The sequence below is a fragment of the Triturus cristatus genome, chromosome 2_1 (genome assembly GCF_964204655.1).
Source record: "Triturus cristatus chromosome 2_1, aTriCri1.1, whole genome shotgun sequence".
Taxonomy (NCBI): Eukaryota; Metazoa; Chordata; class Amphibia; order Caudata; family Salamandridae; genus Triturus; species Triturus cristatus.
In genome coordinates this window covers 613,098,820-613,115,160 of record NC_140581.1, presented here as the reverse complement: position 1 = coordinate 613,115,160, position 16,341 = coordinate 613,098,820, and the positions used below count along the sequence as shown (strand labels likewise).

The 16,341-nt window shown below is 50.3% G+C and overlaps 1 protein-coding gene across 3 annotated transcripts in view; it reads left to right on the top strand.

The window, feature by feature from the left end:
- Positions 1 to 16,341, top strand: part of CHD1 (chromodomain helicase DNA binding protein 1) — a 1,484,343-nt gene that overhangs the window by 617,898 nt on the left and 850,104 nt on the right. For all 3 annotated transcript variants that reach the window (XM_085632544.1, XM_085632543.1, XM_085632545.1), the window contains one exon: positions 14,325 to 14,474. In XM_085632544.1, the coding sequence (XP_085488670.1) occupies positions 14,325 to 14,474 (150 nt within the window). The remainder of the gene's footprint in view (positions 1 to 14,324; positions 14,475 to 16,341) is intronic.

Here is a 16,341-nt window from a genome sequence, read left to right as displayed (position 1 = left end):
CGGAGTTGTGCTTCACCTTGCCTCCCCCACCTGAGGTGTGGGGTTGGCAGAGGCTGGCACACCCCTTTCCTCACTTGGGCTTTCCCGCCGACCTTCCCGCCAGAGTGGGGTTCAGAACCGGTTTGGACCAGTTGCTGAGTACAGCAAGTGGCCTGGAGAAGCTCACAAAGGTGGCGTGCCTTTGAAGCTTCCCCTGCCCATCCTGGGGGAGGAGACCTGGCACCTCGCCCACGATGTGCATTGTTGCAGACCCACGAGAGCGAATGGCTCTCTACCCAGGAGTCTAGCAACATGTCTGCTGGATGGCAGCCACTCAGTCAGTATGCTGGTTGGTTAGGTTCAGGAGGCATCTCTAAGATGCCCTGTCATGCATCTTACATTAAATCTCACACTGCCATCAGTGTGGGTTTAATGTGCTGAGAAGTTTGATTCCAAACTTCTCAGTCTTCAGTGTAGCCATCATGGTGCTGTGGAGTTCGTGTTGACGACCTCCCAGCACCATATACTCTTAATGGCAGCACTGCACTTACAGTGGCCAGGAATGGACCTGGGTACTGTAGGAGTACAGGGCTCATGCACCTGTACCCACACCACAGGCATGTGGGGTGACTGAGGTATACCAGGGCAGTGTGTTTGTGGGCATGGCACACAGGGAGGTGGCCATGTTGACTCTCTGTTTTATTCTGCACCAAGACACTCAGCCTGCAGTGAGTGAGTGAGTGTGTGTGTGTGTGTCTCTGTCTGTCTGTCTGTCTGTCTGTCTGTCTGTCTGTCTGTCTCAGGGTACAGGGCCTCTAAGGGTGGCACAATAAGCTTTACATACCTTAGATGTCAGAAGAGCTGAATTGTATTACACTGAAAGAACAAAATCATTTTGTAAAACCAAACAACTCTTTGTAGCTTTTGCACCACCTCACAAAGGCAATCCTATTTCCAAATCAGGAATTGCTAGGTGGATTGTGAAGTGTATTCAGAGTTATTAAAAAGCCAAAAGGACTCTCACAGTACCCCCTAGAGCACATTCCACTCACAAGTTAGGGGCTACAATGGCTTTCTTAGGGAATATCCCCATTACTGATGCATGCAAAGCTGCAACATGGTCTACACCACAGACGTTTACCTAACACTATTGTGTAGATGTTGGTAAGACAATAAGCTAATGTGGGTCAAGTAGTGCGCAAAGCATTATTTTAGACAATTCCAACAGTTACAGGATAGCCACAGCTTCAGGGAGACTGCTGTATAGTCTGTGCACAGCATGTGATCTACAGCTCACATGCTTTGATTGAAAATGCTTCTTACCCAGTATGCATCTGTTCTTGGCATGTAGAGCTGTATACTCTCATGCGCCCACCCACTTCCCATGGTACCTGTAACTGCTTTAGTTTTCTGTTTTGCTAAACATACTTACACATGGACATCTATATTCTTTACTACTACACCATTCTCTCATCCTCGCACTATCACCTAAGGTAGGAGTCCCCTACCTCATGATTAGGGAAAACCTCTTTCAGAAAAACAAAGTGCAAACATCTGAACCCAACACTAGATGGTGATCTTATGCAAAGCATGAGATTCTACAGCTCTACATGCTCTACATGCAAAGAGCAGATGCATACTGGGTAAGTAGCTTTTTCCTTCTTTTGGATACTGTATGTGCAGATTCCTCACTGATTCCACCCTTCGTTCCACCTAGAAGATTGGACATAGGCCATTTTTTTTTTTTTTAATTTTATAAAAATTTTATTGTGCAGAGAAAAAGGGTACAAGCACGGGCCTACAACCTCCTGGGCCGGCCGCTAGTATGTAGAAATGATCAAGCAGTTCAAAAACAATGACTGGCCCGCAGGGGCTCCGCTAAATGACAGGAGATCAGGCTGCACATAAAGGAAGTCAGGATACACCCTTTTTACATAACCATCAACCAAAGTAAAGAAAAACAAAAAGCAAGGCGAAAAACATTAAAATGGCGTCTAACCATAGCAGAGGAACTCCACATAGGACCACCCTAGGGTGGTCAATAAAAGGGGGGTCTGAGAGGGAGGGGGGGGGGCATGGGAAAACCAAATCTATACTCAGATGAACAAAGTAAGCAAGGAACCCTCAAGGATCAGGGGGACAAGGCAACCTCAGACGTATCCACCAGGGGGGGAGAACAGATAGTCCCTCGATACACATTCCACTGACCCCAGATTCTACCCCACGCCCCCGGTTTACCACGAGCCACATACACCGTCTTCTCCCTGAACATGCACCAGTCCATGTTCTCCTTCCATACGGACACGGTGGGAGGCCGTTGGGAACCCCAAAGCTGCGCAATATCTCTCTTTGCGATCATGTTCCCAAGGGCCGCCCACCGAGCCTGGGCCGCATTATAGTCATTGGGCTCCCACACATTCAGAACACATCGGCGCACCTCCGGCAGCAGAGCGACCCCAGTGACTCGTTTCATAACATCATGCACCTGGCGCCAATATTCCGCCACCTCGCGGCACTCCCAGAGGATGTGGAGAAAGGTGGCACTGAGCCCGCAGCCACGCTTACAGAGCCCGTCGTCAGAAAACCCCATCGAGACCAAACGGGGACCCGTCACATAGACACGATGGAGAATCTTAAGCTGGACCAGACGGAGACGGGCCGGGATGGCAACCTCCTTAGGGGATGACAGCGCAGACTGCCAGTCCTCGTCGTCCAACTCCACCCCATCTCCCGTCCATGTCTCCCGAAGACGCACCAAGAGATCAGCCCGATTATTTATTCGTTTTTTATAAATCAGGGAGATAGTACTGTCGGGGACGTCTCCGTCGAGTATACGGTCCTCGAGAGGCGAAGAAACAGGGACCGTGGTCCCCTCCCCAAAGACCGAGAGTAGGGCGTGCCGAACCTGAGCATAGCGGAAGAACTCCCTTTCACTAAGCTCGTACTCGCTCTGAAGCGCCGCGAAGGATTTAACCGCGCCTTTAACCCATAGGTCCCCCACTCTGCTAATGCCGATCGTATCCCAGTGCTCAAAGCCTTTCGTTGTCCAGAGGCTTCCCAAGCGCTCTGAGGCGAATAGAGGAGTAGCACACGTTAACCGCTCACTCCAGCCCACAGCTACATTCGCCGCCTTCCACACACGTACCGCAATCCTAGTAGGGCCCGTGAGGGTCCTTCCGGCAGATCGAGAGTAAAGCGCTCTGTTATAGTTACCGCCGGGAAGCAGGAATTTATCCATCTCATATGCCGGGTTCGAGCCAGGAGCGTACGTAGCATGGTTAATGGCAGACAGCTGGGAGGCCCAATAGTACCTTCTAATGTCAGGAAGCGCGATGCCCCCGTCATACCAGGGAAGAGTCAGCTTTGCCAAAGCGATACGCGCACGACCGTCCCAAACCAGTTTCCTCTGCAAACTCTCCACTTCCCTAAAGTAGGCCGCCGGAATGATATCGAAGGAGTTCTGGAGAGCGCAAAGAAATCTGGGAAGGGACATCATTTTAAACAGTGCTGCGCGACCAAGTGGAGACAAGGGCAACTTACACCACCGAGCCGTGTCCGCCCTCAAACGTCGGAGGGGAGACAGGAGATTCTGCTCATAGCGGACCGCCGGATCCAACGAAACGTATACCCCCAAGTATTTAAAGCCGGATTGAGACGTTTGGATCGGAAGCAGAGGCGGCAAGAGAGGAAGGCCACCGGAGATAGGATACACGCAAGATTTTGACCAGTTAATTATCAAACCCGAATTTCTCCCGAAGGAAGTAAGGACATCAAAAAGCACATTGAGCGACTTCCGCGGCGAGGTGAGGTACAGAAGAATATCATCCGCGTACAACGAGACCCGATCCTCGAAGCCCGGGGCCCACCGGATCCCTCTGATCGAGGGCTCCCAGCGGAGCCAGGCAGCGAGCGGTTCCAAGGCGAGAGCAAAGAGCAGAGGGGACAACGGGCACCCCTGCCTAGTACCCCTCCCGAGCGCGAAGGGCCGAGAAACCCGCCCATTGACAACCACCTGAGCCATTGGACCAGCATAGAGGAGCTTCACCCAACCAAAAAATCCCTCCCCAAAGCCAAACTTCGCCAATACGGCCCAAAGGAATGGCCACTCGATGGTATCAAAGGCCATCGTGGCGTCTAAGGAAACCAATATGGCCGGTTCAGAGAAGTACTCCGCCCTAGCGAGGACGCCATGAAGACGCCGCAAGTTGAGAGCGGTATTACGATGAGGGATAAAGCCGCATTGATCCGGATGTATCAAATCACAGATAACTCCCAGCAAGCGATTAGCGAGAACCTTGGCAAGGATTTTCGGTTCGGCATTTAGTAGGGAGATAGGCCTATATGAGGCACAGCGGTCTCGTGGCTTACCGTCCTTGGGAATAACAACTATAGTAGCCAGACGCTGGTCGTCGGGAAGGGAACCCCGCTCGAGCGACTCCAGAAACATACGACGGAGGAAGGGCGCGATTTTATCCGGGCGTAGTTTATACAGTTCAATAGGCAGTCCGTTGGGGCCCATAGCCTTGCCCGAGCGAAGGGAACGAATCGCGGTAGCAATCTCGGCGACAGACAGGGAGGCATCCATCTGCTCACGGTCCTCGACGGATAGGCCGGGCAAGGCAATATCCCGCAGCAAGAGACGAGAGTCATCCTCATCTCTATCAGACACCGGGGAGTACACCGCCCGGAGGTGGTCAGCAAAACACTCCACAATCTCACCAGGGTCAGTCACACACACTCCATCCGAAACCCGAAGCTCCGGGACCACACGATTCACTCTCTCCTTCTTATCCAACCAAGCAATCAGTTTACCCGCCTTGTCCCCGGCATCATACAACCTACCCTGTTGTTCCCTATACATGCTCTTGGCAGCGTCAGTGACAAGAGACTTATATTCAAACTGCTTCAAGCTGAGGGCATGAAGCCCATCCTGAGTGACACCCGTCTCCAAAGCCGCCTCCAGCCCCGATATTTCAGTCTCCAGCTTCACCACCGCCTCATTCTTAACCCTCTTAGCCTCCACTATCTGGGATAGGGCATGCCCGCGGAGCACTGTTTTGAAGGCTTCCCACAGGGACACTGAGGACAGCACCGACCCCTCATTCTCGAGAAAATACTGATCAATCGACTTAACAAGGCTATCACGAATCTTGGGGTCTCGCAAGTACCAAGGGTTAATAGGGGCGATCCGCCCAGCGGACCGCATCCCGGTGTCGAAAAGCAACCACAGTGGGGAATGATCAGAGATACCCCGGGCCAAGTGCTTGACCTCTCGAATCCGGGCAGTCTGGGCCGCGGGCATAAGAAAATAATCCAATCTGGAGAGACTCCCATGGGCCCCAGAGTGAAATGTGTACTGACACTGTGTCGGATGCATTAACCTCCAACAATCCACCAGACCGAAGGTATCCAAGAGTCCGCCGAGCCACGCCTGGGCAGCAGGGAGGGCCCTGGGCGGGTGGCGATCCAAATCACCCGAAACAACCGAATTAAAATCCCCACCCATATGCAAAAGACTGTCAGGGAGCTCAAGCAGCATACGACCCAAGTCTGAGAAAGTGGAGTTCTGGAGGCCCGGGGGAACATAAACCGAAACCAAGGAAAGGGACTGTCCCTCCCACCTCCCAATCAGAGCCACATAGCGCCCTCTATCGTCTAGGACAACCCTGGTGATCTCTAGCGGAAGTGAAGATCGTAGGAGAATGCCCACCTCTCTAGAGCCAGTGGTGAAACCGGAATGGGCCACGAGTCGGTATCCCCCCCTGTTCATGGCATGACAAACATTACCAACCAGATGCGTCTTCTGTAAGAATACCACGTCAGGAGTCAAACGACGCAAATACTGCAGCACAACACCCCGTTTGATACGATCCCCCAATCCGTTGACGTTCCAAGACATCAGTCTCAACCCGCCCCCCCCCCATCCCCTCCAATAGATCAAAGGTCCCCCAGCAAATAGCGCGACACCTGAAACTGAAACAGAGCCAATACCTCGCCTTGAAAACAAAAAACACAAATCCAAACAACCCCTCCCACCCACCAACCCCCCCCCCCAAATTCAACTCCCCCCACCCTGCACCCCTGCGGTCCAGAAAACCACCCCAACTTGCAGTGTGCCTGTCGCCCTACAAACCCCATTCTACGAAAAGACCCCGGAGGAGTAAAGGGACCCGTCCCTGCCCGCCCCCAACATAGATCATAATTAAACAAAATGTACAAAAGAAGTAGAACCCAGCCGAACAAAACAAAATGTCAAAGTCAAGGACCAAAAGTCACTCCGAAGGAGGCCCGCCACCCTCGGCACCACCAGAAGGCCCAGGCCGGTCACCCCGGTCCGGCAGAGAATCCAGCCAGTCACTCACAGTCGCAGGACAGTCAAAAAAGGTAGCCCGGTCTTCGTATTCCACTCGGAGCTTAGCAGGAAAAAGCATCGAGTACTTAAGACCCAGGTCCCGGAGACGGCGCTTCACCCCCTGGAAACCCATCCGCTGTTTCTGGACCAGTTGGGTGAAGTCTGGGAAAAAGTTAACGGATGAGTTCTCATATCGGACCGGGCCATGTACCCGTGAGGCCTGCAGAATCGCATCTCGGTCTCTGTAGTGAAAAAGTTTTGCGACAATAGGCCTCGGGGGAGCTCCCGGTCGCGGCCGACCGCCTGGGACTCGATGGGCCCGCTCCACGGCAAAGAACTTACTCAGGCCAGCGGGGGCAAGCTGTTTGAGGATGAGTTCCTCAACCATAAGATCCACCGGGCGATTGTCGGAGGTCTCCGGAACACCTATGACGCGGATGTTATTGCGTCGAGCCCGTCCCTCGAAGTCCTCCAGCCGCCGGGCCATCAGGTCGTTGGTCGACTTGAGGTCGCCGAGAGCAGTCTGCAGGTCCGACACATCCGTACCAAGGGTGGACGTCCGCAAATCCAGCGATTGGACCCTCTCATTGGTCTTAGAGAGATCCGCCCGAATTAGCGTAACATCAATGGCCACCGTGTCGATTTTACGGGCCAAGGCCTCGTACTGCTGAGCGATGGTCTCCTTGATGCCATTAATGGCGCCCATGATGTCCTGCAGGGACAAATCCGGAGGGGCGGACGGAACACCCCCAGCGTCATCCGGGAGAACACCGGCCGCCCCAGGGGACCCTTTACCCTGAGTGTAGCGGTCCATGTTGTTGGTCTGGACCGGTCCCCCACGTAGGGATGTCTTGGTCTTACGCCTCTCGGGATCCCCTCTGCCTCCCATGTGGAACCACGCTCGCCGCAGGGGACCACCGAGCAAGCGTCAAAGTGGCACGGGCGAAGCCGACACGAGCCGTACCAGGGACCGCAATGTGGCGGTGCGAGAGGATCAAAGTCAATGGGCACACTGGATTCAGGCGGAAGCAAAGGCACGAAGCGAAGGCCGAGTAAAAACCCAGCCGCACAAAGCAACTCCACTGTCCAGCCACTCAGAGATCCAAAAGTGAAACCGAAAGTGATGAGACGGCCGCCGGCACAGCCCCGATGCCGTTGTTGTTCAACTATGCCCCGGCTCCACAGTTCACCTTCGCACCGGGCACAGCCATCAGTTGGGCCTCAAAAGTTCAAACCACCATAGATCAGGTCTCCCAGGTCCGATTTGGTTTCTGAAAAGAGTTTAGGGTTCAGCCAACGTTCATCTTCCAGAATCCGTCAACCAAGTCAGGATAGAGTCAGGATAAGTTCCGAGGAGCAGCGAGGGTCCGGGGAGCCCTGTGCTCACGCGACCATCTTGGATGCGTGCTAGGCTCCTCCGACATAGGCCATTTTTAATAAGCTTCTGTGAGAAAGTGCCATCTTTCAACAGTAATGTTGCTTCTGGTGTTGACGTGGAGCTAGCCTCCACTAGTGTAATGGAAGAGCTAATATTAAGTTTCTGGATCCAGTCAAGTGCCTGGGATATTCAAATTTGATGAATCTACTGGTAGATAGATTATCCACCAGAAAATCACGAACAGAGGTATGTAACTTTTTCTTTTCTGCACCGAATTATAAAGGTCCTTTTTTTAATGCCTGCTATCCAGTTTCCTAGTCTTTTTTGTGCAGGAAAATCGGGTCTGATCCTAGGTAATGAGAGAAGCTGTATCATGGTTCAATATGAATGTCTCTTGGGCCTCTAATTGATGGAGCCTCTTAGGTTTAGTAGCTCACATTTTTAAAATCAAGGCTGCATCCAAAGATGGTTTGTTATATAAATAATCTGGAGGAGAAACATAATGTTCGAGGCATATGAGCTGCAGATTGTACACTTTTGCATAGATCGCCATCTGGTGTTGGGCCCGGATGTTTGCAGTTTGTTTTTGTTCTTGGTCAGTCTTTGGAAGTCACGAGTTCGGTGACTCCTCCTTCGGTCCGTACTGCGCTTGGGCTTCGGCTCCATCCTCAGATTGTTTTTTTCTGCCATCGGGCTCGGATGTGATACTTCGTGCTCCGGCTTCGAACTTTTCCGGTTCCAGCCTCGACGGAAAATCCTCGTTCATCGAGATTCTTCATCTTCTTCATCTCTCGTAGAGGCACTTTCTCGATTCCACACATCGGCACCGGCCTTCGGGCCCTCCTCGACTCCGGTCCCGGCCGATTGAAAGGACTCCGTTCAAAAAGTGCCCAAAATGTGGGTCTAAATTTCCCCACACCGACCTCCATCAGGTGTGTAACCTTTGCCTCTCTCCAGAACACGAGGCCAGAGACTGCCCCGCCTGCAAGTCTTTTCGCTCAAAAAAGACCATCCGGAATCGAAGAGCTCGACGCACCATGGCGCACTCATCGACTTCGGCTCCACCGGACATCTTCGGAGACGACACCGGAGCTTCGGGGCAACAACACACCGAGCAGGAGGAAGACATCGTCAGCGCTTCCGAGGCAGACGACTCCGACCTGGAGGACATCACACCAGCGCAGAGGGTCGTGAGTACTCTACCCCCTCCCACCCCCGCGCCCATATCCAAAGAGACTCAGGTTACACCTTCGCCTCCGGGCCTAGGGAAAACCAAACATGCAGCTTCTATCACCCCACCTTCGGGCCCGGTGTCGAAGCATCACAAGTCTCACGGCAGCTCGGGCTCGAGCCAGCCTACTCCTGGTGCCGATCAACACCGTTCGGCACCGAAGAAAGTGACACCCAGCTCGACTCCGAAGCTACCGGTGCCGAAGCCTGGACTCTCGGTGCCGACGAAACACAAGCATAAATCCCTCGGCACCGACGCTCCCGCGTCGAAGCCTACCTCGACGCCGAAAAAACCAGAGGTTCCAAAAAAGCATGGCGCAGAGAAACCACCCAAGTCCTCGGCTCCGAAAACATCGGCGCCAGCAGACGATTCGGCGCCAACGGAACTATTTACACCTGATCCCTCTCAAAAAACCTTATCAAAGGATCCAAAGACTGGGCTATTGATTTTGTCTATCAAGAAAAGACGTCTTGACACACCAGCTCCTCCTCCACCGCCGAAACGGAAGGACTCTGCCACATCTCCTCTGAGTGCCCTCCCCACCACCTCCTACACCTCCTCCACCTCCTCCGCCTCCTCTCCCTCCTCTCCCTCCCAGGTCTCTGCCACCCTTGGCTCATCACTCCCCAACCCCATCCCCAGAACCGGATTACGGGGATCCAGATTATGATCCAGCGGACGCCCCGATGGACCCCACACCCCCAGGGACCCCAGACCCATGGGAGGATTACCAAAACCCTGACATACCAGATGTGCCTCAAGATGACCTCTACCCATCCAGGCCATCTCCCCCGGAGGACTCACTAGGGTTTCACCACTTAGTGCAGCGAGCAGCACACTATCATGGGGTGGAACTACATAGCGAACCAGTGGAAGAAGACTTCTTACTGGATACATTTGATATTCAGGATAAATCCACAGCCATCTTGCCCATGCTTAAGGGTGTTACCAAACATGCTGCAGAGGTGTTCAAAGACCCTGTCAGGGCCAGGGTCTTATACCCCAGGATAGAAAAAAAGTACAAAGCAGCCCCCACAGATCCTGCATACATTAAAGGCCCTGCTCCTTTAGATTCCCTGGTTGTGTCCACAGCTAGAAAGCGGTCCAACTCCCAGTCCTCAGGTGAGGCTCCACCGCCAGATAAGGAATCAAAACTCTTAGATGCGTCTGGTAAACGCACTGCCTCGCAAGCCGCAAACATCTGGCGCATTGCGAATACACAGGCGCTACTTGCGCGTTATGACAGAGCACACTACGATGAGCTTGAGGCTCTTATGCAACACCTCCCGGAGAAACACAAACGTAAAGCTCATGACCTAATACAAGAGGGAAAGCTCATTACTAACACCTCCATTAAATGTGCCCTCGATGCAGCGGACATTGCTTCTAGAGCTATAAATACTAGTGTCCTGCTTCGCCGTCATGCCTGGCTCAGGATCTCGGGGTTTAAGCCAGAAGTCCAGGCATCCATACTAAATCACCCCTTTGACCAACAACACCTTTTTGGGCCAAAGGTGGACGAAGCATTGGAAAAAATGAAAAAGGACACGGACACAGCAAAGTCTATGGGGGCATTACAATCCCAAACCCCTAGACGCTCCTTTCGACGTTCGTCCTTTCGTAGCACAGGCAGAGGTTACTCCACCGATAGTGCCTCTACCTCCTACAAGTCCCCTCCTCAAAATACCTTCTCAAAGGGCTACCAAAGAGGTGGATACAGGGGCAACAACAATAAGGGCAGGGGCAAAACCAACACCACCCGTTCTGCCACACCGCCCACACAATGACTTCCCCTCGCTCCCCCAGAACATCCCACTCCGTTCGGGGGCAGACTACACAACTTTATTCATGCCTGGGAGTCCATAACATCGGACAAATGGGTGACCCAAATTATTCGGTCAGGGTACTGTCTCGAGCTAACATCTACCCCACCCAATATCCCACCAAGGCACCGTCCAATGTCACAGGAACATTCCACACTGCCCAAACAGGAGGTGATCTCCCTCCTCCAAAAACACGCTATAGAGCAAGTCCCCGTCAATCAGCAAAATTTAGGGGTCTACTCTCTGTATTTTCTAATACCGAAAAAAGACGGGACCCCGCGGCCCATTCTGGACCTCCGGCCTCTAAATGCATACATACATTCAGACCATTTCCACATGGTCACCCTACAACAAGTCCTCCCACTCCTCTGTCAGGGAGACTTTCTCACTACCTTGGATCTGAAAGACGCATACTTTCATATTCCAATACACCCTTCTCACAGGAAGTACCTCAGGTTTGTGGTGGACGGTCAGCATTACCAATTCACGGTTCTCCCCTTCGGGGTCACCACCGCACCACGGGTGTTTACCAAATGCCTAGCGGTAGTAGCAGCACACCTCAGACGTCAACATATTCACGTCTTCCCTTACTTAGACGACTGGCTGATAAAAGCCGCGTCCTACGACCAATGTGTGCAACATACAAACAGCACCATCCAACTGCTCCACCAGCTGGGCTTCACGGTGAACTACCAAAAGTCCCACCTCATACCATCTCACACAAAGCAATATCTCGGGGCCACTATAGACACCTCCAAGGGTATAGCCTATCCCAATTCAGCCAGGATCGCAAGCATACAAGCCTTGCGCCAAACGTTCATTGCTCAGCACTCTCTCCCAGCAAGAGTGTTCATGAAGCTAATAGGGATGATGGCATCTTGCATTTTCATAGTGCCCCATGCAAGACTCCACATGCGTCCACTCCAAGAGTGCCTAGCACGACAGTGGAACCAGGCCCAGAGACAGCTGACGGATCTGGTGTTGGTGGACGGCTGCACCCATCACTCTCTGCAGTGGTGGAACACCACTAACCTTTCCAAAGGGCGGCCGTTCCTGGACCCGGTTCCTCAGGTGATTCTAACAGCGGACGCATCGCTCTCCGGCTGGGGAGCGCACCTCCTACACCTCACAATGCAAGGTCTATGGACGCCACAGCAAAAATCGCTCCACATCAACCATCTGGAGCTATTGGCGATCTTTCTAGCCCTCAAATCCTTTCAGAAACAGATTTCAGCCAAAGCAGTCCTCATTCGCACAGACAATATGACTGCAATGTATTATATTCAATAATAAGGGGGGGACACACTCTCCCCAGCTCTCCCGCTTAGCACAGAGCATATGGAGATGGGCAATTCCACAAAACATCTTTCTCCTGGCACAGCACGTCCCAGGCATACAAAACACCATGGCAGATCTGCTCAGCAGACAAACGCAACAAATACACGAATGGGAACTGCATCCACAAGTTCTTCGCCCATTCTTCCGCAAGTGGGGGCATCCTCAGATAGACCTCTTCGCCACCCACGAAAACAAAAAATGCCCAAGCTTCGCCGCCAGATACCCACACTCATTGTCCAAAGGCAATGCGATATGGATGAACTGGTCAGGCAAATTTGCATACGCCTTTCCACCTCTCCCACTAATTCCATTAGTGGTCAGGAAACTACAACAGCATTCCCTCACACTCATTCTGGTAGCCCCAACATGGGCCAGGCAGCCGTGGTACACCACACTATTACAGCTATCAGTGGTACCACATCAAAAACTGCACCTGTCCCCATGCCTCCTAACTCAGAACCATGGAGAAATCAGACACCCGGACCCAGCTCAGCTCAACCTTGCGATCTGGCTCCTGAAATCTTAGAATTTGGGTACCTTAACCTTCTCCCTGACTGCATGAATATTATCAAGGAAGCCAGACGTCCTACCACTCGAGCATGCTATGCCGCAAAGTGGAAGAGATTTGTTGTTTACTGCCGTAACAATACAATCAACCCCTTAGATGCATCCATACAACACATTATATGCTATCTACTCCATCTTCAAAGGTGTAACCTGGCATATTCTTCCATACGCCTACACCTAGCAGCGATTGCTGCTTACCTGCAAAACAGACAGCATTTATCACTGTTCAGGGGGCCAGCTATTAAAGCCTTTATGGAAGGCCTTAAACGCATAATTCCACCCAGGGCACCACCTTCTCCTGTATGGAATCTAAATGTAGTTCTTACAAGGCTAATGGGTCCGCCCTTCGAACCACTACATAAATGTGAGCTACAGTTCCTCACCTGGAAAACTGCCTTTCTCGTAGCTATCACTTCCCTTAGAAGGGTTAGTGAAATACAAACGTTCACTATACAGGAACCCTTCTTACAAATACATCACAGCAAAGTGTTACTTCGTACGAATCCAAAATTTCTGCCCAAGGTCATTTCCCCCTTCCATCTCAATCAATCGGTGGAATTACCTGTTTTTTTCTCGCAACCTCAATCTGTTGCGGAAAGGGCTCTACATACACTTGATGTTAAGAGGGCTTTACTGTACTACATAGAAAGAACGCAACCTTTCAGGAAGACTAAACAATTGTTTGTCTCCTTCTCTCCACCGCATAAAGGCAACCCCATCTCTAAATCAGGGATAGCAAGGTGGATTGTAAAGTGCATACAAATTTGCTATCACAAGGCAAAAAGAACATTATCTGTTCCACCTAAAGACCACTCTACAAGAAAGTTAGGGGCTTCTATGGCTTTTCTAGGGAACATACCCTTAGATGACATCTGCAAAGCAGCCACTTGGTCAACACCGCACACCTTCACAAAACATTACTGTGTAGACGTGCACTCCAAGCAACAAGCTAGTGTGGGCCAGGCTGTACTAAAGACACTATTTCAAACCGCTGCAACGGATACCGGTGGTCGCCGCTAGGGCTGGGTACTGCTATATAATCTATGCAAAAGTGTACAATCTGCAGCTCATATGCCTCGAACGGAATATGCTACTTACCAGTATGCATCTGTTCTTGGCATGTAGAGCTGCAGAGTTGTACACGCCCACCCGCCTCCCCGGCTACCTGTATCCGTTCCAGTCTATCTTACTTAGATACAACACACATGGGTTTCTCACTGTTATCACTACGCTCCATTTCCCTGCTGGCGAAAAACAATCTGAGGATGGAGCCGAAGCCCATGCGCAGTACGGACCGAAGGAGGAGTCACCGAACTCGTGTCTTCCAAAGACTGTCCAAGAACAAAAACAAACTGCAAACATCCGGGCCCAACACCAGATGGCGATCTATGCAAAAGTGTACAACTCTGCAGCTCTACATGCCAAGAACAGATGCATACTGTTAAGTAGCATATTCCATCTGAATCAAAGACTATTTTTGATGGTAAGTAAATGGTTATAAGTTGTTGAAATTGTGACTAGCTTGTATATCTAGAAAAGTCCTGACCTCATTGTGTGGTTTTTAGTCCAGTATGGTTTAGTAAAGTTTTATGCCGGCATAATTTTATGGAAATATTTTGGTGAGCTGCTTACATAAAATGTATTTCATCATTGTAGGATTTTTGCTTTCTGCTGTCTACCAGAGCTGGTGGTCTGGGTATAAATTTGGCATCTGCTGATACTGTTGTGATTTTCGATTCTGACTGGAACCCACAAAATGATTTGCAAGCACAGGCTAGAGCTCATAGGATTGGACAAAAGAAACAGGTATGTTATTATGTTTTTCAGTGTTAATTTACAAAGTACTTTGCAAAGTGAAAAAACGTGACTTGAATCTATTAATGTAGCAAAGGGCTTCTAGTATCAATTCGCTTTAACTTCATTCTATAATAACCTTCCGAACAAGTGCAATAAATAAGTTTCAACATTATTTCTTTTTTGTAGGTAGTTTCTGCCATTGTAATATCTGTCCCATTTGGTTTTGGCAGAATACATTTCCAAAACAAATACAGTCACTGGGTCACCAGCAGGCTACAGTGATGTTATACTGTTTCCCCCATTTAGGCGATAATGGTAATTTTAGCACCTCATTAAACACTGAATTGTTCCCATTGAAAGGCTCATTTAGGTTGAGATAAATAGAATGAATGCCTGATGATATTGTGTGGAGATTGAGTTGGGCTGGAGATGCCCTATTGCTCTTCATTAATATTTCAGTAAAATCAGCTCACCCACTTTGCCTCTGCTATTGTTAACTTTCTAAACCACCAATATTAGCCTGCAGGGTAGGGGATCAGTGTGAGCACAGATGGTGAAGAATATGCCACTATTTCACAGTGAAACACATTGTGCTCTTCTTCTCCAATTGTTGTCTTCTTTTGGATGTAAAAAACATATGTCCATAGTACTGAGGGACTGCATAGATTTTGAAACTGGCTTTTCAAATAATCGTATACCTTTTAGATTTGTAATTGTTTCTGATGGATACGTCTAACTGCAGATTCCTCACCTTAGAATATCCTTTATGCACCAATCTGGATCATGAGAATTTTTCAGCAGTGCTTCTCCATGCTGGTAAATATTGCTGAGTGGCTGTACAGTGACTCCATAGCGCCTTGGATGTTGTGGAGAAGAGCCACATATAAGCATCACTCTTACACACTGACATTAGTTACTTTCTTTCTCCTCCTGCCGACTTAGATCTGGAGCTCTGCCTCCAATTTTATTGGGTCTTCCAACGACTCCAGTAACTTTTCACAGTGTTTGTAAATGATGTCCCCTCTGAAAACTACAGGATCCAAGTCATTCCTAAACTGCAGGCACTAATGAGGTGTGCTTCTGATGCCTGGCCTTTGATCATGATTCTTAAGTCATCTGATTAAAAGTGTCCATATGCAGCTGAAATTGATTTTAGTTGGAGAGGTGAAGGTTTATATCACTGTTTATAAAAAGAAGTTGCTATTTTTACAAAGGTGCCACTCCAAAATCATAGGCGCACTCTGACTCTTCAGGTAAGTTAAATTCCAATTCCAAATGTAACGATTAAAAATCAAAGATGGACTCAACCCCATCCCACCATTCTGACTGAAAAGAGAAGTTGTAATGGTGTCAAGATGTAAGTTCCTCTCCCTAGAGATGACTGGCCACAGACATGATACCTCAGCTGGTGCTTTGCGTGCCCTGAGTTTACCAGAAGCAAAATGCAGCCTCCAAGGAGGTGATCCTCAAATCTTTAGTGCACTGCCTGTTACCTCTCCCGACCAGTGGGCCATCCCCTGATGCTATCTGTTCCCATGGGACCTGTTACCAAGCACATGCATGCTCTAGTATAGATATACACACCTGGCCATGATCCACACCATTTAACATCACCACAGCGTCAATACTGGCACCACCGACACAAATAGACAACCCAGTGCAGACACTTATGTGACCCTGAACCGAAGCTGGCCTGAGCTTGACCAGTACAAAATCACGAAATGCAATTGGTAGTTGTTTTACTATAGTATGGTTTCTACTAATTCAGTTGACTGTGCATTTGGGCAACATAGCATCAAAAGCATGGGGGACTATGTCTACTCATACCATCAGAGTATGTTGACCTAGTTCCTGACTGGCTCACGGTGAACCATCT